At 35.9% G+C, this 21,517-nt stretch overlaps 1 protein-coding gene across 4 annotated transcripts in view; it reads left to right on the top strand.

Moving 5' to 3' along the window:
- BBOX1 (gamma-butyrobetaine hydroxylase 1) overlaps nt 1–21,517 on the top strand; it is a 112,507-nt gene that overhangs the window by 6,772 nt on the left and 84,218 nt on the right. For 2 of the 4 annotated variants that reach the window (XM_079101868.1, XM_079101869.1), the window contains 2 exons: nt 6,348–6,545; nt 7,614–7,728. In XM_079101868.1, the coding sequence (XP_078957994.1) occupies nt 6,348–6,545; nt 7,614–7,728 (313 nt within the window). Of the gene's footprint in view, nt 1–6,186; nt 6,546–7,613; nt 7,729–21,517 lie in introns of those variants that run through there. The other 2 variants (XM_079101867.1, XM_079101866.1) reach the window with 2 other exon arrangements.

The following is a 21,517-nucleotide window of genomic DNA, read 5'->3' as shown; positions in this document are numbered from 1 at the left end:
TTTTTTTTTTTTTTTTCTTTTTTTTAGCTTTAGGCAATCCCATTAGTCTTGTCTTGCTTTTTAGTCCCTGTGTTTTTTAATTCATATCAAAATATCATTGTCCAGACCAACATCATGGAGCTTTCTCCTTATGTTTTATTCTAATAATTTTCACTTGAGTGCATTATTTTAAATCATTCTATTTTTTAAGTAATTTAAAATTATAATTTGTTCTAATTAGTTATATATGACAGCAGAAAGCATTTTGACTCATTGTACACAAATGGAGCACAACTTCTTATTCCTGTTTGTACAAATTCAGAGTCACATCATTTGTGCAATCATACATGTACTTAGGGGAATAATGTCCATCTCATTCCACCATCCTTCCACCCCCAAACTCCCTTCTCTGCCCCACTCCCCTCTGCCTAATCTAAAGTTCCTCCACTCTTCCCTTACCACCACCCCTCATTATGGATCAGCATCCACATATCAGAGAAAACATTTGGCTTTTGATTTTGTGGAATTGGCTTAATTCACTTAGCATGATATTCTCAAGCTCCATCCATGTACCTGCAAATATCATAATTTCACTCTTCTTTAAGGCTGAGTGATAGTCTATTGTGTATATATACCACAGTTTCTTTATCCATTCATCTGTTGAAAGCCATCTAAGTTGATTCAATAGTTTAGCTATTGTGAATTGAGCTGCTGTAAACATTGATGTGACTGTGTCACTGTAGCATGCTGATTTTAAGTCCTTTGGGTATAGACTGAGGAGTGGGATAGCTGTGTCAAATGGTGGTTCCATTCCAGTTTTTTATGGAATCTCCATACAGCTTTCCAGAGCAGTTACACCAATTTGCAGTCCCACCAGCAATGTATGAGTACCTTTTCCCCACATCCTAGCCAACATTTATTGTTGCTTGTATTCTTGATAATTGCCATTCTGACTGGAGTGACATGAAATCTTAGAGTAGTTTTGATTTGCATTTCTCTAATTGCTAGAGATGTGGAACATTTTTTCATATATTTGTTGATCAATTGTATATCTTCTTCAGTGAAGTGTCGATTCAGTTCCTTAGCCCATTTGTTGATTGGGTTATTTGATTTTTTGGTGTTAGGGTTTTTAGTTCTTTATATATCCTGGAGATTAATGCTCTATCTGAGGTTCATGTCATCATTCCATTGTGAGATGACTTTTGTTTATGGTGTGATAGAAGCATTCAGATTCATTCTCTCAACCAAGATATATAGTATTCCATCACTATTTGTTGATGAGACTGTCTTTTTCATTGTGCATTATTAGAAACTTTGTTAAAGACCAATTGACCTTAAATACATGGATTTGTTTCTTGTTTTAACTATTCCATTCCATGGATTTATGTCTGTTTTTATGCCAGCACCATGTTATTTTAATTGTGATAGCACTCTAGTGTATTTGAGTTACTTGGTACCTCCAACTTTATTTTCATTTGTCATGATTGCCTTGGCTATTTGGGACTTTTATAGTCTTATGCAAATTTTCTGTTTCTTTGAAAACTATAATTGGAATTTTGATAGAAATTGCATCCCTTTTTGTAATATGGACCTTTTTAGCAATATTCATTCCTCCAATTCATGAATCTGAGGTATTTCATTTATTTATGTCTTCTTCAATTTATTTAAATCATTGTCTTATAGTCTTTGGTGTGTAAATCTTTCATTTCCTTAGTTGTACTGAATTCTATGTGTTTTCATTGATGGTCTGATAAATTGGATTATGCTCTTAGTATCTTCTTAGAATATTCATTAATATTATAGAGAAATTATATATTTGAATGCTGATTGTCCTGCAACCTTACTAAATTTGCTTGTTACTTCTACAAGTTTTTCTGAAGTCTTCAGGGTGTTCTGTGATAATATCATGTCATCAATGAACAGAGGCAATTTTACTCCTTCCTTTGATTTTTTTTTTTCTGCCTAATTTCTCTGCCTCGGACTTCTAATATTATGTTGAACAGAAATGGTCAGAGTGGTCACTCTTGTCTTGTTCCTGTTATTAGAGAAAAAGATCTTTACTTTTAATCATTGAGTGTGATGATAGTTAATGGACCTGTTATACCTGGCCTTCATTATGTTAAAAAGTATTCCTTTTATACCTATTTTCTTGAAGGAGTTGTTGCTATGAAAGATGTTGACTTTTGTTAAGGACTTTTTTCTCCATCTATTGTGATGGTTATAATTTTTATCCTTCATTCAATCAATGAAGCTTATTGCATTTATTGATTTGCTTATATTGCATAAGCCTTGTATACCAGGAATAAATCTCACTTGGTCTTAGTATGTGATCCTTTTAATGTCATTGAATTAATTTTTCTAGCACTTCATTGAGGATTTTCACATATGTGTTCATCTACGTTGACCTAAAATTTTCTCATCTTTTAATTTCCTGGCCCAGTTTTAGTTTAAGGGTAATGTTGGCTGCATAAAATGAGTTTGGAAGTGTTCTATACTCTTCCATTCTTTGAGGAGGAGTTTGAAAAGAATTGTGTCAATTAATCTTTAAATATATGAAAAAAATTCACCAATGAAACCATTACATCCTGGGTTTTTCATGGTTGAAGGATTTTGATTATTGATTCAACTTCCAAACCCATTTAGTACTCTGTTCAGATTTTTTTTATTCTTTAAAATTCAATCTTCCATATGTCTCATATAGAACATATATGTAAATGTATTTATAATTATTAACCTTGATAAATTGACTGACTTATCATTATATAATGACTTTCTTTGTCGCCTGTTACAGTTTTCTACTTCAAGTCTATCTTGTCTGGGTGTAAGTAACCACTACTTTTTTAAGCGGGTGGGTAGTTACTCTTTGCATGGAATAGCCATTCACATTCCTTTATTTCCAGTCAATATATGTTCTTAAAGCACATCAGAGGAAACATTTGGCATTTGTTTTTTTGGGTTTGGCTTATTTCACTTTCTTACCAAGAAGATTATTTTAAAGAAAACAAACTTTCAGGCTGTATATGCTAGTTTTATGTGCATTGCTATTTTGAGGTATCTTTAGCCTTTGGGTTTTGTCAACAAATTTTAGCAAATGAATAATCCAACAACTTAAGAATAGATTGGGTAAAGACCACAAGGATAATGAGATACACAAACTAGGATACATGCATATAACTTTTTCCTTCCTTTCTATTTTGTCTGTGGGCACCTACATTAATCATCATGTGCTGTGAAACCTGAATATTCCCTGTCTGTCTGCTTGCCACTCACTGGGGAAAACCTTGTAATAAAAAAGAAAACCTGGTATATATACCTGCAAGTATAGCAGTGATATCCACTTCTTGGGTGTCCATATGAACAAGAGCATTCTGTGCTGTATTTCTTATCTTTAATAAATTGCATTAATTGCTCTTTTGGTACAGATCTGGCAAATTCAACTTAAATAGGTAAGGAGTTTGTTTTTCTCACATAAAAAAGGTCTAGACATGACCATCCATCCCTGGTAATGTGATCTCACAGAACCATGGGGGACCCTGACTCCTTTCGAGATTTGTATACTTCTTGATGTCTCATGGCTGCAAAATGGCAGCCCCCTCCAAATGCCACCTCCACATTCACATCCAGAAGGAAAGGAATGGAAGTTAAGTAGGGGGAAGTAGCATGAGGCAGCTAAGTCTACCTTCCTTTAAAAGGTCTTCCTGCCCAGAAACTTCCAAACATATTTCACTGGCCAAAATTATATCATACCCTAATCTAAGTTATAGGAAACTAGAAATACAGCTATATATCATCACATGTTTCTCTGAAGAAATGAGAGCTGATCACAGATCCTTTAAGAATCACTCGAGTAGTCATCTTCTCTACTGAGGTGTCCTGGGGGCTCTCAGATAGCTCTCAACACCATTTCCCCCCAGCCTTATTTTTTGTTTACTTTCATAACCATCTCAGTTTTCCTTATGGTCTAGAATTTCATGGTCATCTTTGTACCCTCTAGGACAGTATGTGCAAAGAAGATATTTATTGTGTATTTTAAAGGTAAATTTATTTTTTATATGAGGAGGAAAAAGAGAACTGTTTTTTGCATTCACACATGATTGTATCCCACTGTGGTGAAACCATGAATTGAATAACTTGATCAGGGACAGGCAGACTACAGTATATGGCCGAGATATAGTCTACAATCTGTTTTTGTGCACTCTGTGAGTTGACAGTATTTATTACATTCTTAGAGGGTTTAAAAAAATACAACAAGAAATACAACAAGAATATGCAGTAGAAACTGTATGTACCCTGCAAACTCAAAAAGAGGTACTATCTACCCTTTTGCAGATAATATTTGGCAACTCCTGACATAGATTTACAAAATAGAAATCTTATATTCCTAATTTTTGTCCTTAGGTATAATGTGTTATTTAAGGATCTGATTATACTACCCCAGTTTCTGTTGGAATCATTACTGTCCTTTGAAACTGGGTATGTGAGAAAATCTGCCAGCCTACTCCTCCTCCTATCAGAAAAACAAATTCCCTACCCATTTCACAGAGAAATCAATGTCAGGACTTCCCTAGAACCCCACATTCAAACTCATGAACTAAATTTTCAGATTTTAAGTAAATTATAATTGTAATGATTTTTAAGTAGTAGTGCTCTCCTGTCATTATGCAAATTTTTAAAAAGCAAGAGTTCCCAAGCAGATATATACCCAAGGTCTAGTGAATTGCATTTCTCCATTAGATAATTGAAGTGTATTAAATGAAGAAAGCAATCTTTCTTGCCTTGACTCTCTTCCATTACCTGAATAAAACATTCAAGCTAATGATTTCGGAGGTACATGTGTAACAGTCAACTAAAGTTCCTTTTTTTTAATATTGTGTAAAGTATTTTTAAAGTCATTTTTAATGTTGTATAAAATCTTCCCAAAAGTTCAAGAAAAGCAAGGATCAATTTTGTCTTGCTAAATATTGAAGCACCTAGTTGCTGTTGCAGTGCATTGAAGGAAGTTTACAAACATTCATTTGTGTGTGTGTGTATGTGTGTGTGTGTTTGATATACAAGAATCTCAAGGCAATGGAGTTTCATTTCTACTGTCACATTATCTTTTATTAATGATGAACTGATCATTTTCTGAAAAACATTAAGAAATTCTACTTCCTTGTAAATTTTATTTTTTCTATGTAAGTTCTAATTCTTATATAGCATCCTGAAAAATAAAAATGAAGAAAGTAAAATTTAGGGCACTGACATGTTTTCTGAAATTCAAGTAGAAGGTCATCAATGGAAGCAGGATCAACATTGAAATGCTAAGTTCATAACTCTATTGTGAATCTCTTGCACTAGATTTCCTTTCCTATAGATATTGCATGTCCACAAATTTGGTGGATGTCTTAATTTTAAAAAGGTCATGTATAACCAATTAAAATGAAGGTACATAAAAATGATTCATAAATGTTGCAAGTTAACTAACCAAAATATCAAAGCACACTATATTGATGTAAACCAAAGCAGAAAATTTTTGAGAATAAACCAAACAAGTTCCTTGCATAACAGAATTGTTGAAAATATTGAAAACGTACTGCCTCAGAAAAAAAAGTAAATAATAAACCAGGCAGGGTGGCAGCAGCTCAGGATGTTGAGGTCAGAGGATAAGGACTTCAAAGGTAGCCTCAGCAACTTAGCAAGACCCTATCTCAAAATAAAAAATAAAATGGACTGGGGATATGATTCAGTGGTTGAGGGCTCCTAGGTTGAATCTCTGATACCAAAAATAAAAAACAAAAATAAATAGTATATAATAGATCAGTTACTTATAGTGTGCCTTGAAATAAATTACATTAATATTCCCTTAATTAAAATACATTTATTATTAAGTATTACGGAAACATCTTTTCTCAAAGGCCATTTACAATTGGACATCAGTTAAAATAGCAAAGGCATGATTGTTATGCTGTGAATCTGTGGAGCATGTTTTTCTCTTAAAAAAAATTCCAGAGCTTTTATCAAACATAAAAGTACATATGTCATTGGTTCTGAATTTATTATCTAAAATTTCTGTGAGAAAAACAAGGAATTCTTTTCATCTGGATCCTGGCCCAGCATTTTTATCTTATTTACTTTTAGCCACTGTGTTTCTGTTTACAGCATCTGAAATGCTCTCATCAGAACAAAGTCCCCAGCATTGATAAGTCAAACCACAGGCTCAGGCAGCTAGGTGAATAGGAGAGGCCAGAGTCCACTTGAACTATTCGCACTCACAGAAGTCGAGTTTAGATCCAATCCACCTGACCATTCCTTTTAACACTGATTTAACAGCAGGTAGCTAACGGGATTTACCCTCAAACTCCGGAAACATGCATTGTGTCATTCAAAAGGCAGAAGCGCTGGATGGGAATCACTTGATGCAAATCCTCTGGAATGACGGGGCAGAGTCCCTCTACCCAGCTGTGTGGCTTCGAGACAACTGCCAGTGCTCCGATTGCTACCTGGATTCTGCAAAAGCACGGAAACTTCTCCTGGAAGCTCTTGATGTGAATATTGGTATTAAAGACCTGGTGTTCGACAGAAAAAAGGTAATATCTCTAAAGAATCACTTCCTTCTCTTCCAAATCAATAAAGAAGCTAGTCTAAAATAAATTAAGTAATATTGTTTTCATGTGACCATGTATATGCCAACTGTAGAATCATGTTCATGTAGTGCTTGATGCAAATTAATCATACTTAGTAAACAAAAGGGTGAGCTATTATTATTGACTTCTACCATTTTTTATAAAACCTGCATTATTGCTTATTATTCGCTCAACAAATGGCATTGAAGATACAACTATTTCAGTGCTTCTGAGCCTCAGTTTACTCACTTGTAAACTAGGGATTCTAACAAAATTTGCTCATAGTAATGCTGTCATGATTCAATGAGAATATATGGGTTAAAAAAAAGTTTAACACACTACTCAGCATACAGTGAACATTCAAAAAGTAGCACTGACAAATTTTTTTAAGATTATCAGTGAATTTTTTTATTAGTTGTTAGATGTGCAAGTTTTGCCCTGAAAGAATAGTTCTCAAAAAAAAAAAAAAAAAAAAAAAAAACAAAGGAGACATGACCACCACCACTTCCCTGTTTTTCTCTTCCAAATTTACCAGAATTCTTATCAGAAGAGCAGAGTTAACCAGAAAGGCCATCCTTTCCCCATTCTTTTGTCCTTGTCTCAACCTGAGGACTTTACACCCAGGTCTCACCCTGGAGTTACCAAGGACTAAAATGAGTTATATTCGTGCTGCTTATTATAAAGTAAAATGGTGTTCTCACTTTTATTATTAGTGTTATCTCTTTCTCATGATAATTACTGTTTCTAATACTCCTGGCAGGAATCATAATTGCTATCTAACTTCAGTCATCACAGAAAATTTGGGGACCACAGGTTTAGAGAATGTAAAAAAAGAACTTTGGGTCAAACCAAATTCTACTTCTTGCATTACTATTTTGGTGGACTCATCCTCAGATGCATACTCTTGACTTGCAAGGGATAACTGTATTCCCTGATTACCTTAAATAACATTCAGAAACAGTGCAACTATAGAAAACACAATTATTTGAAAGTATAATGTACACTTAGGTGATGTTTTCTTTCTGTTACAAGGTGTATATAACGTGGCCCAATGAGCATTGCAGTGAATTTGAAGCTGATTGGCTGAAGAAAAGATGTTTTTCCCGGCAGGCCAGAGCAAAACTTCAAGAAGAATTATTTTTGCCAGGTAATCTTGCTACAGTTTTCGAAGTCATTTAAAACACATACTATCAGTTGAGTCTTTTAAAAGAATTATTTTAATTGTATATTATTGGGGGGCACTGTGTGATAATTTGATACAATTGAATGTACACATTTCAAATCAGGGTAGGTAGTATTTCCATGGTACATACTTATGAGGCACACTGTGATATTTTAATGCATGTATACAATGTGTATAGATAAGATCCAGGTAATTAATATTTCCACCTCTTTATCATTACTTTGTATGGATGTTATGGTAAGGAATTTGCTCAGCAACAAATTTGAACCATATGATTTTTAAAAACTAGTGTTGTCATTTATTAAAACATTTAAAAGTTTACCAGTAAAGATAATTTGGATAAAAATGAAGTACAGAGGAGTTCAAAGACACTGAAAATAAGTGGAACAAAAGAATCATGGCAGACCTGTGTCCTTGTCATCTAAAGTTAAATCCGGCATCTCACTGGCACTCTGTAAGTGTTCCCTGAAAAGGAGCAGGATGAACGAGAGGCAGACTTGTCCTTAACAACTTTGTCTAAGTGCCAGAACAACACAAATCAACCAAGCAAGAATTCCTAACCTGGTATCCACAGATGGAAATGTGATCAAAGCACCCACAGAATGGTAAAACACAGCATTTAGTTTGAGTGTGAATTGAGTGTGAGCAGGAGTGTGTACGTTTATTTACACACCAGCATGTTTGTCTGGGGAGACTGTATATGGGTCTCAAGGGGGATCTGTTGCCAGAGGGGGGAAAAAAAGAGCTCAGAAAAAATGCAGAGGATGGAATCAGTGGGGAAAAGAGGAGTTATTTTTGAGCTAAGGGACAAAAATAATAAATAAATAAATACCTAAAAAAAAAGACAAAGATAATTTTAAAGTATAACTTGTAGGAGATACAGAATAATAGAGCTAATGCAAAGGCAGCATGAGGGTGGGAGGAATGCAAGACTTACTCTGTGTCTTGAAGATTTGTTACACAGGGGTTAAAGGCTAACTTTCACAGGATGATTTTTGTGTATTTGCTAGAACCTTCACTAATACAAACACCCTAATGTGACATATTTCCTCAAACTTTCTCTGCCACTATTAACTAGACAGATTGAAAGGTTACCCCGTTCAGCAAGCTTTTAGAATTCTGTAACATCTCTGCTGGGAACTCTTGAGTCAAACGCTAAAAAAGAGATTCCACCTTACTCTTTCAAATTCTCAAACATGTGGTAATTACCCATGGTTTTAAATGCTAGACTTAGAACAGGTTACTATGCATGGAGATGTCACTAATTAATCAACTTGCACAAGATAGCTTTACCTTTTCCTGGTGGCTATCAGTATTAGGGTATGGTAGTGTCCCCTTTGTCTTTAAGCATAGACCAGTCTTGTCAAGAATTTTCTCTGCTTGCTTAGTCTGATCATTCTGCAGCTGACAGGTTTTGTTCCAGTGTTTTGTGTCTAAACCACCAGGAATCCATTTTTCCCTTTATCCAACCCACTAGCTGGTTGAATACAGATGAGTATCCAGGGAAAAATGTTTTTTTCTGCTTTCTTCCAATGAGTGCATTACTAGATTCTTCAAGGAATCTCCAGTTACATAACTTTGTAGCAATTGTCTGGGTCAAACAGCAGTATCTCGAATGTATTATTTTTATTTATTTTAGATTTCTTCTGGTACTCAAAGTATTTTTTCTTAACTCTGCCCTAATTTTGTAATCCAGTTGGATTTTATTTTCATTTCCTTCAAGTTCTTCTTTAGATTATTTCAGGAAACAAAAGCCAACATTTTATTATTACAGCTTAAGCTTTTAAGCACTGTAAAAGGATATGGTCATACCCCCATTATTTCTTGATTGCACTTTTATAGCTTACATTTCTCAGTACTATCAGGCAGTAGCAAAGTAGAAATGATACTACACTCAGTTAAGTAGTGGAAAAAACTGGTTATGATGACAGGCTGCAATCACGAATAATGTAAGGAGAGCTGGCTGCAATGTAGACACTGGAAAATACTTTAATGGCTTAAAACAAGATCAGATTTTAAAAATATGCTCCCAAGCTGTGCAGTGGGTGAGTAAAAGAAGAAATTAATGGCTCATTTTTGGGATATTGGTTCTATGACTTTTTGCCTGCAGAACTTGATACCTTATTTTATTGCCATTGCATGTTTTCAAACATCAGTACTCCAGGGCACGTAAACAAACTCAGTTACGTTCATGGAAGGATTTTGTTTTTAAGTCCCAGTAGCACTGTCTCCTCTTCTGCTCTTTCCTAAGAGTGGGGACCACAAGACTTTTAAAATCTGGAGTCAAGATGCAAAGCACTGGCTTTGATCTTGTCCTGGCACAAGCTGTTGAACACCAAATTGAAAAGGCAAATGTTAATCAGTCATGGGATGGACTGTGGGGCAGTCATGGGACACACTGACATGGAACAGTCACAGCTAAAAGGAAGATGTGGATAATAAAATTTTTCTCATAAATTCCTATTCAGCGAGGTACCAATTTTGTGCTGGGAACTCTGCAAGGAAATACCAAGATAGAAAAAGCATGGACTCCGTCCTTGAGAACTTATCAAGCCTAGTACAGAACAAGGTCATGAAAACAAGTAAGCAGAGTACATTAAATATATTGCAGCAGGCATTGAAGGTAAATGAGGGCACAGATGAAGGAATTTGAAGAGCTGAGGGAATGATGCTTGAGCTGACTTCTGAAGAATCCATCAGTTTTTCAGGCAAAGACAGAAAGTAAGGAAATTCTCTATAGAGGGGAAAAAAAAAGAAAACATGTAGAAAATCCTTGAAGTGTTAAATAGGAAGATGAGTTTAGGAAATTGCAATTAGTTTAATGTTGGTGAAGTTAAAACTGCTAGACAACAGAGGAGAAGGAATGGTCCAAACTAGGAAAGGGGCTTAAGGGCCCTGCTTAGCCCTGCATCCACAGACAAGGAAGATTCTTACTAACAGAGCCCAGGAATCCCCATTCCATGAGGCCCCCCACCACTGAGTCTCTCTTTCCTGTGAGGTCAGAGAAAATGAACTGAAGATCTTTACAGGTTTAAGAAGATCACCTTAACTTTTTAGGCTGCATTTTTACATTTTTTGGATTGTGTCTGTTGATTTTGGTGAGATGAATATTATTTCTTAAATGCCTACAAGTCGGGTTGAACGTCTGAAGTGCTTTGCCTTGCTTTTGTGGCAGTCTCCCCTCCCTGCCGTGTGTGTCTTTGGCCTTGGGTTTGCATATTTGTCTTATGAAGAAAGTGAAAGGATCAGATTTGTGTTGTAGGAAGGCCCTAGTCCTACAGTCCGAGCTGTGTGATTGTGTGGACTGTATGGGGAGAGACAGGGAGCAGGGACCATAGAATGAAGTAGGTATGTTCCATAGGGAACAATGATGACTTAAAGGGAAGAAAGATGGGAGAGAGGAATTTGTATTCCAAGAAATATCTATTGACTTATAGGATGGAAGATGCTGGCCCCATTCTCTCATCTCTATCAAGTAAAATCTTGAGTGTTAAAGACTAGCTTATGAATATTTCCAAATATATGAATAAAAATTGAGAACTTTAGTAGAATACTAGAAACACGAATTATACTACGTAATAGTTTTAGCATCTATTCAAAATTTCAATATAATTGTATGCTAATTTTTGTGATTGGTAAGCAAAACCAACATCTCTTTGATGGATAAAATGGTACTAAAATATATCAGTCTCTGATTTCAATAATATTTGTTATGGAAAATTAAATTTTTTAAAGTTATAATTTAGAGAATATTTTTTCCAATTGAGATTGTAAGCTCAGATTTCTCAGCACTGTAGGACTGAGTACTTTGCACAGTAAGAAAGAGAACATTTTCTCCAATTCTGTATGCCCCTCTTATAACAGAGCCAGCCTTGGCCTCTACTTAATCAAATGACAACCCTTCAGTCCATAGCTATAATCCCCTCCTTTGTTTCAAAAGAACAAGTCATAGAAGTGAAAATCCTCAAGTAACTGTCAAGGCCCTCTAAAATCTATTTGCTTTGCCCACAGCAAGAAAAAACACAGAGCTTTTCTTTCTCAACGAGAACTGTGTGTTTACTTGAAGATGAAGATTGTTATTATAGTGTAAAGAACAGGGCTGGTTTGGTGCAGAGGCCATTTTTACAGAACCTTGTCAAAAAGCAAAAATCACATGTGTATGTATTTAGTTGGCAACTAACATACACAATTAGTATACCTAAGCCCACGTGATATTTTACCCCATCTCTAAGCCTGACCCATCCATTCTTGACCTCAGAGATGGAAGTATGCAAAGGAGTGAGGGGAGTGAGGGTATTTATTTCACTTATTATTGCACTTGGGGATTTTAAACAGAGCTGGAAGGTTTTGTTTTTTATTTCTCAGGCAGTTTAGCATGTTCCAGGGTCTCAGGGTTGCCAGGTCACAATGGCTTCTGAACAACTCTGTCAAAGAGCTGCAATTGAGTCGCAAGGCCATCTCCCAAATATGCTTACCTCCCAAAAGAGACCTAATAAAAGACCTTCTCTGCTTCTCTGAGATCTCCTTGGCTCATGGGCTGAGTCTCTGTTCTGTTTGGCCTATTATATGTACAATGGGCCTCTTGACTTTTAGATCTTTGGGGTTTTAGTAGAATACACCTATCTCAAATATCTGTGAGTTTACTACATGCCTTGTTGATGTCTTTTAATGTGTCCTATTCTTTTCTAAATTAAATATTATTTAGCACTCCTACTTAATTTCTGGTAAACTCCGATACAATATCTAAAGGGTCCAATGTCCTTCCAAGAGACAGAATTGCCCTTGTTCTGTCAGCCCCAGGCGGGAGACAGAGCCTGTAGTGATCTGCTGTATTATAATAATAATCTGGAGGTTGTGCCTACAATTTCTAGATTAGTGTATCTTTCTTACAAGCTAGGCTTACTTTTTACTATAGCCCTGGAATGAGTTTTATAACATTAGCATTTGGACTAAAGATTTAGATTTAAAAATTTAGGAAATTCCTAAATGTGACAATTTCAAAAAGTAAAGTTGTATGTTAGCTTCACATTTACCAAATCTACAGATAAGGGATAAATTTAGCCTGACATTTTTGTTAGAGCCTATGTATCAGGAGATTCACTAACCAAAAAAAAAAAAAAAAAAAAAAAAAAAAAAAAAAAATCAGCAAAGAACAACTAATTCAAAAATTATTACCTCTCACTTCTGGTTCTACTTTGCTTCTTCAAAATGACAGAATATTGAAATATTTAGTTTTGAAGTAGCAGGTATTTTCATCAGACTTAAGTTTCTTCTTTTAAATTTCAGGCCCAGACTTTCAAATGTGCCAATAGAATAGAATACCTATGGGCTATCTTTTCTTGAAATTAGAGAAATTTGATTTTCTTTTTAATTTTCTCCGTTCATTCTGTGGATTTGCTTAATTTTTAGCTAATCAATTTAGAGAAAGTTCTACTCCAATCAGTGAGTTTTCTAACTTTACTATTTTTTTTCCTCTCGAAATCCTGTTTGTGTCAATGCATAACTTTGCTCTTCATCGGAAGGGTGTCAAGCACTGAAGTTAAAAGTACTATGGGGCTTAGGCCTTGCTGGATCTGTGACCTTAAGCAACTCATTCAACCTTTCTAAACTCCAAAATCTTTATCTGCAGCCACCTTCTTGAGTATTGCAGTGCTTAGTGAAGGGCAATGTTGCAGGTACATAGTTACTCACTTAGTTTCACAGGACTCTCTTGATATGGATATAAATGACAACAGAGAGCAGCCCTGAGAGGTTTTTTGATGCTCCAGAACAGTATATATCAGGTTTTTTTTCTTTTTAATGGAGAGTCCTATTATTGAAATTCTTTTCTCCACTTGGCATTCAAATCTCTATGCACACTATGGGCACTGAGAAGAATGATATTCAACAGTTTATAGGGACACAGATGTCAACTTAATTGGAACCATTTTACCATCTCCTGCCTGGATTCCTGAGTTCATATGGCCTTGCCATCCATCCACACTAGGCTTGTACAACTCTGCAGGCAAATGTCCCCAAGGCACAAGATCTTCTCTCCTTCCCCTCTTTACTCCCCTTTAAGTCATTTCACAGTCTTGTGCCCCCTCCACAAGCATGTGGACTTTGGTCCCAGTTCTACCTGCTTCCTGGGGTTACTTGTTCCATTTTTTTTTCTCTCTGGGCAAACTGCACATATCCATCCTACAAGGTCTACTCACATCCCAACGAAGCCTTTTTGCAAAGATTCACTGGTAGCACTGAAATACATAGTCATAAGATGACAATGGAAACCTAGGGTTTTTTAAAAGATTTTTTTTGTTTAGAAAAGAATGTGAGGGCTGGGGATATAGCTCAGTTGGTAGAGTGCTTGCCTTGCAAGCACAAAGCCCTAGGTTCTAATCCCCAGCCCGGCAAAAAAAAAAAAAAAAAAAAAAAAGAATGTGAAAAAATGTAGTATGCAAAGAAATCTCTTCACCCATAAACAATCGTGTTATGAAAGAGCACAGTCATCAGAGTTAGCAGAGCTGGACTTTTGCTTGCCAATCTTTATGTGCTGCCCAGTCTGGTCTCAAACTTCAGGATTCAAGTGATTCTCCTGCCTCAGCTCCCTGGATAGCTGGAACTACAGGCACATGACACCATGCCCAGCTTGGCAGAGCTGACTTTGACTCTGCTCTGTGAACTTAACTTAGTTTCATAAATTATCTAACCTCACTTTTTCCACATGTAAATGAATCAACGCTTCTCAGCTTGGGTACAAAGAACAAGAGATGAACTGTAACTTCTGTTTAGCAGAGGGCATGGCACACACGGATCCTTAAAACCAACATCTTTTTCTTCCCCTTTTCCTCTTAGAGAGGACATAAGAGCAGAGGCACAGTTAAGAACATTTGGTAAGGACAGAAAAAAGAGAAGAAACAGAAACAGTGGCATTAAAATGTCTTATGCTTGAGCTTCACTGACATGAAGAATAATAATGTTACATTCCTGATGAAAAGCTCAAGAGTTTAGAAGTGAACTGCGGATGTGAAAGGACTTCAATAATTCAAACATGATTTGATCCTAGTCAAAATTTACCTACCTAGCGAAGTTTCATTTATATTGAATTTTAAAAGGCAATGATAAAATGGGTCAAGTATAAACCTAATTTCAATCAAGAATGTGCAAATTTTCATGAACTGGAATGGCCAGCAAAGTTGGAGAAATTAACCATCATCTTAGTTGATTAAAATAGATAGCTACAGATGAAAATACCAGCAATCATCAGGTAGATTATGTCACACTATGTGCTAGACAGCTGGAAGAGAAAAGTTCCAGACCCAAACTGAGTGCAATCTTATACCCATATAAAAGCTATAATCTTAAAAGGAAGATAAGAACAAATATCTAAGAAAACTATTCCTATACAATGAATAAGCAAGTCTATACGCTTGTACCTCTCAATAGGTCATAATGAAAGTTTCTAGATCAGAATAAATTGCCCAATCAAAATATATGATGGGGCTGGGGATATAGCTCAGTCGGTAGAGTGCTTAAGGCCCTGGGTTCAATCCCCAGCACTACAAAATAAATAAATAAATAAATAAATAATAATAAATAAATAAATAATAAATGTAAGAAAAATATACGATGGATAACCAAAATTGGTTTAGTAAAGTGATCTGAGAAATATGAAAAAAAAAAATGAGGAAAATCAGAGGAGAAATGAACCCTTTGATGGCAGCAGATGGTCTAAGGTAATCCTACTCCCTGAACGTTCAAGTCTGTTCCATCTCAGTAGATGGCAACTCCATTTCTCTAGTAGCAGTCTCATCCTTTACTTCTCTTATCTTTCATTCTTCCCATTCAACTTAAGAAATTCTTTTAGCTCTATCACCAAACTAATCCACAATTCAACCATGTCTCACTACCTCCACTATTAACCCTAAGCTACTAACATCATATGATCTTCTCCCTCCTCCACCTCTTCTTCTATTCCCACCCTACTTTTCCTTTTCCCCACACCTAAGCATTGAGATATGTTGACTGCTAAGATCAGTGTTTAATACATATTGCCCTATTTTGTCCTGGACTTAACTCCACAAAGGCAGCCTTGTCATTACAATCATTTTAAACATAGGAAAATGAGACTGATAGAAATTAATAACTAGTCCAAAGAGACAGGGGTGGCAGAGCCAAGATGTGACTAAAGAGCATTTGCACTACCAAATATTTCCCATTCTCCTCTTCTATGTGCTCACATCAATATGTGTGGGTTCCTCTATCTTTCTCTACCATTGTTGCATTGAATGATCATGGTCTGTGTATGCGACTGTCTTCCCCACTAAACTGTTGAAATCCAGGGAAACAATTACTATTAGTAACAGTTATTTATTCATCACCTACCATGTGCTGTGTATTTATTTACTCGTTCATCACGTTCAACAGTGTCTGTTATGTGTCAGGCGTGGCACACTGGGACTGGAAATTCAATGTGGACAAAACATAAAAAGACCCTGACCCTTGGGAGTCAAGTGTAAATAGGCAGTAAGGGAAGTTTGAGGGTAGAGAACGTGAGAAACAATTAGCTAGGGGAGCTTAAGATACAGTTAACTAGTGATGAATCATGTGATAAGGTCAGCCATCCTAGTATGTTTTCTTCTAGTCTTGTTCAGTTGCTCTGGTTCAAGTGAAAATTGAACCAGGTAGCCAATCACTGTGTTGTGTTCTTTATAAATATCATCTTATTTAAATTTCACAACATCCCTGTAGGCTACTTTCATCCTGTGTTTTCCAAACAGAGAACCTGAACTTTGAGAGTTCCTCAGTTTCTGAAAATCATGAAGATGGAAAATATTGAAATTCACATTTGAATCCAGATCTGTCACATTCAAATCTTGAGTCAGTAATTTTGAAGCAAGGTCCCTATCAAACAGAACTTACATCCTAGCTCTATATGAGCTAAGAAGCTTGCAATGAACCAGTGTCAGAAACAAAATGCACAAATACAGGGGGAGAAATCTTGACCAATAATCAATTCTTACCATTCTCATTGACCAAAATGCTAATACAAGTCAACAGAGCTGAGGCTGCCATTAAAGACTAATTAGATATGAGCCTACCATGCAGAAAGGGACCAAATCACATTTATAATATTTTGTCCAATTCAGGACACTCACACTGTCAGGGGGCATCAGCACACTTGAACACATGATCCAAAGAAGAGCAGGTGGTCAAGGGTTTGGTACCATAAAACCTGACACAGAATGGGAGAAGAAAGAGGCTACTCAGACTCAAAAAAACTTAGCACAGTTGCTGTCTTCATGCACATTCCCAAAATTTCTATATTATGTAACACAGAATTGGGGGTTTAAAAAAAGGTGACAAGGATAAAGAAGACCATTTCATACTGCTTAAGGGAATTATACATCAATAAGTTATAACAATCATAAATATTAATGCCCCAAACAATAGAGCATCTATGTACATTAAATAAACACTTCTCAATTTCAAGGATCAAATAGACCACAACACAGTGATACTGCATGACTTTAACATGCCTCTGTCACCACTGGATAGATCCTCCAAACAAAAACTAAATAAAAAAGTGATAGAAGTAAAAATACAATTGATAATTCAGACTTAACAAACATATAGAGAATATTTCGTCCATCAATGAGTGAATACACTTTCTTCCCAGCAGCACACGGATCCTTCTGTAATATAGATCATGTTATGTAAGCTATCACATATGTTGGCATACAATTGTAATATTACCTTAATCTATTTTGAGCATCTGTAGGGTTTTTTGATAACTCCCTTTCCCTTGATATTAATTTTTATGTTCTTGGTATTTTCTTGATTGGATTTTTTTGATTTTTATCAAATTTTAGCTATATTATTCCTTCTCTATTTCATATATATATGTGCGTATATATATATATATATATATTTTTTTTTTTTTTTTTATTTTACGGTGCTGGGGATTTGAACCCAGGGTCTTGTGCTTTCGAGGCAAGCACTCTACCAACTGAGCTATATCCCCAGTCCTATTTCATATATTTTTGCTCCGACTCTTATTTTTCATTCCTACTACATAATTTGAAAATAATTTGATTGTTATTCTAGTTTCTTTCTGATATAAGTACTTTAAGTTATATATGTTCATCTGAGTACTATTTCATCCTAGAAAGCCTGATATTTTAAGCTTTTATTCTCACTTAGTTCAAAGCACTTTTCTTGTGCTTTCTTCCTTGACCTCTGAGATATCTATTTGGATCCCATTTGATTTTGAAATAGTTGACATGTAGGGGTGGGGTTCTATATATCTTAAGGGTGATTATAATAAATGTAATAAATCATGCAAAAACACACAAACTGCATGATTTCAAATTTTTTAAAAAGTAATGAAAATCCTTTCATATTCACTGTATTGGTTACATACATGTCAAAACTGACCAAATTGCTTACTTCAAAGATGTGCATTTTATTGACTTCACTTTTACCTCAATAAAGCTATGGGGGAAAATTTTTAAAGGTAACAAGGGAAGATTGTGCTTCAGCATAAAGAAAAGGCTTGGAGTTATCAGAAACTGCTCCATAGAAGTATGTGCTGTGTAATTGAAGGAGATAAAGAGGGTGTTTTAAAAACTTTTTATGGAGGTTATAGTGGATAGCCAGAGCAAGGACAAGAAGGTAACCCTGTCTTGTTTTCCCTGGCTACTCTAAGGAATTCTAGGATATATACTTTTTCCTGAGATGTGTCAGTGCTTATTTCCTTTCCCTATACGATTCCTCTCTTCAATGTCTGGAATCAAATTGTATGGGTGGTCCAGTTCTGACAGATATTAGCTATGTGATATTGGGCCAATTATCTCAGGTTTTGTGCCTGCCTGCTTATCTGTAAAATGAGAATAATAGAACATATTTTATGGAGTTGTTGTAAGGTTACATGAAATCACCCATGTACTTAGAAGAATGCCTGAAATCATAAGTGCTGCATATACATTAGCTCCCCTTATTTAAAAAAAAAAAATCCTTGTGTACTGTGTCATTTCACAGTTTTAAGTGTTCTTCTTATTTAATCCAGTTATCTGGTCATTCTTTTCATGGGGATGAGCATATAGTCTATCCCAGGTACCTACTAGTCCAAAAGCAAAATGTGTTTCTGTCCTTAAAAGCAACTTAAACTTGTTTAGAAGTCTCAGGGATATTTTGAGAGTTTGGTGCAATTATTACCTAGAGAAAAGTTTTGAGAGATTTCTCCATATTTTAAAACACTAAGATATGCTCAGATACAGTCCCATTTTCAAAGGTGACTCTAGTCTCTAGTCATCTTTAGGAAGTAAGCAAAGACTTGTTGAGGATATATAAAATATATGTTTTCTTAAAACCTACTGGGTACCATCCTTGGACTATATACTTGGGGACAGGTAGGAGGGAGAAGTAGTATTGGTGAGAAAATAAAGATAAGTGGCATGACCCCACAGTTCATGAAGGACTTACAATCTAGAGAAAGGCAGAGATCAAGTCCTGCCTGAACCAACCCTGCTCCACTGGACTTATCTGACACACTCCCTCGGCCTCCCTGGCCCAGCTTCAGTTGACTCTGAGTTTCTCCAGCAAGTTAGGAGATGTTCCATCCTCTCCCTACTGCTTGTACACTCTTCTCCCTGTCCTTTGTATGAAGGTCTCCTCCACTCCTTGACCTTGGTTTAAATAATGCTCTTCACCTTGGCTATTCTTGACCAACATATCTAAATAAGTTCCTCACCTCAACCCAAACAATTGTTTTTTGTTGTCATTGACCCCACTGGTCACTCTCATAGCACTTGTCATTTTTTTTTTTTTTTATTTGTATGTTTATCTGTCTGCTTCTTTGTTTATACACCATTTTCCCCTAACAAGGCAGTTATCACCATCTATTTTTTCCATGAATTTGATCTCTTGCGCCAGCAGGGCATTCAATAAATACATGATGACTATAATTTCAATACCATGAGGTAAGCTCTGGGGCTTTGACATTAACATCCTGAAAGCTGGAGGTTATTTATAATGCAGACCATGCCATATATTTTATTGTACCAACACTGGAGGATCAGAGGAGACAGACATCTAAAACACTGTTAGCAGATCCAGGATATTTCCAGAAGGCAGGACATTGCAGAGGCTACTGGTGTCCCTGAGCACTCATCCTACACAAGCCAGCAGCTTTCAAACTGCAAAACTGACAACTTTTCTTCCCTGTCTGAGGGAGCATGCTTGGCCTGCACATAGGGAAGATCAGGAAGACCCAGGAGTGGATACCCAAATGGGCAACACTCAACCAATGAAGGGTGGGTGTTTGGGCCTCTGCATCTCCTTGCACCATAGTTTGGACACACCTGGAGTATAATTCTACAGTGTCTCTGTAAGGTCCCCGCAGTGATGAACCCATCTTTGAAAGTCCCATAACCCACTCACTGAAAACTCTTTCCACAGGCTTTCTTCTCTCTCACATTCCCATCTGCTATTAGTGCTTCTATAATAAATCACTCATCTTCAAATCCTCCTCTCAGGAACATCTTAAGAGGACAAGTGACCAGAATCTTGAAAGACACATAGAATTCCCTGGACACAAAATAAAAGAATAACCAAAAGAAGGCAGTATCTTAGTAGTGCTGTAAAAGAGAATCAAAACCCTACTTCTTTCCTCTCAGGTGCCTTTTCTCTCAGAACTGTCAGACTTTGGTTTTGGTAAGGCCCTTCCAAAGTATTCCTAGAAAAGACAGTGCAAGATTGGCTGATGCTCTTGATACCATTTTAGAGCCAGAGGTTGAGTTCAGTGTAGGTAGACAGAAGGTCCTATACTCCTGAAATAACACATTGCAAACCAACATGCTGTGCTCATAAATTTTTAACTAAATAACTTCTTTGTGTCTTTTCCTTTTTGAAACATAACTCAGGCCCCTGGAATGTGGTGCTTAACCCCCAGAAGGAAACCTGTACAAATGGTTCCTTGAAAGCCAGTATGTAGCCTGTTCATAAATTTTATGATGTGTGAAGCACATGTTCAAGGAAGTATTTATTAGTAAGACCATAAGTTAAATTAGGAAGGGAGGCTCATGCCTTAAATATGCCGTCATTTTCCATTCAGTTCATGTATTTAGACCCAAGGATGAAATTTTAATTTGTTTTTAATGTATTCTCTTGACAAATGATTTACTCTAGTCAGATGTATTTTCTTTTGGCTCCCCTGATAGTTATGTTTTGCAATTGGTAGGAAATGGAAAAATGTGCTTGAATTACTCTTGCAAGGTTAAAGTTTTAATATTCTGTGCAGGTATCACAGAATAATTTTGCCACTAGATTTAATGAAATAGAGTATTACTTCTCCCTGAAAATTGGTGCTTTATATTCACGAGAGTATGATGAATTTGGAAACTGATAAGGCACAGCACTGTCTCTAAAAGTCACATTTAGAATAACAGAATGTATGAGGAGTTTATATTCAGTCACAGGTGCTGTGGTAGACTGTGTCCCTTGGTTTCTGATTTCTGCAAAGCTCCTGAAAGAGCATTCCAAGATGAAAGCTATGGTTAAAAAAATTAGAAGTCCTACAGAATTTAAAAACTATTGCAACCATACCTTTGACATTAACATCCTGAAAGCTGGAAGTTATTTATAATGCAGACCATGCTATATATTTTATTGACAGCCTTGTTTCTTTACTGGAGTCTCTGATATGTGAATATGGTTAATTTTACATATCCTTAAGAGTTTTTTATTTATTTATTTATTTATTTTAATTAAAAAT

The sequence above is a fragment of the Sciurus vulgaris genome, assembly GCF_902686455.1.
Source record: "Sciurus vulgaris genome assembly, chromosome: 11".
Lineage (NCBI taxonomy): Eukaryota > Metazoa > Chordata > Mammalia > Rodentia > Sciuridae > Sciurus > Sciurus vulgaris.
Note: the sequence above shows the minus strand (reverse complement) of the source record. Positions and strands in the feature narration are given on the sequence as shown.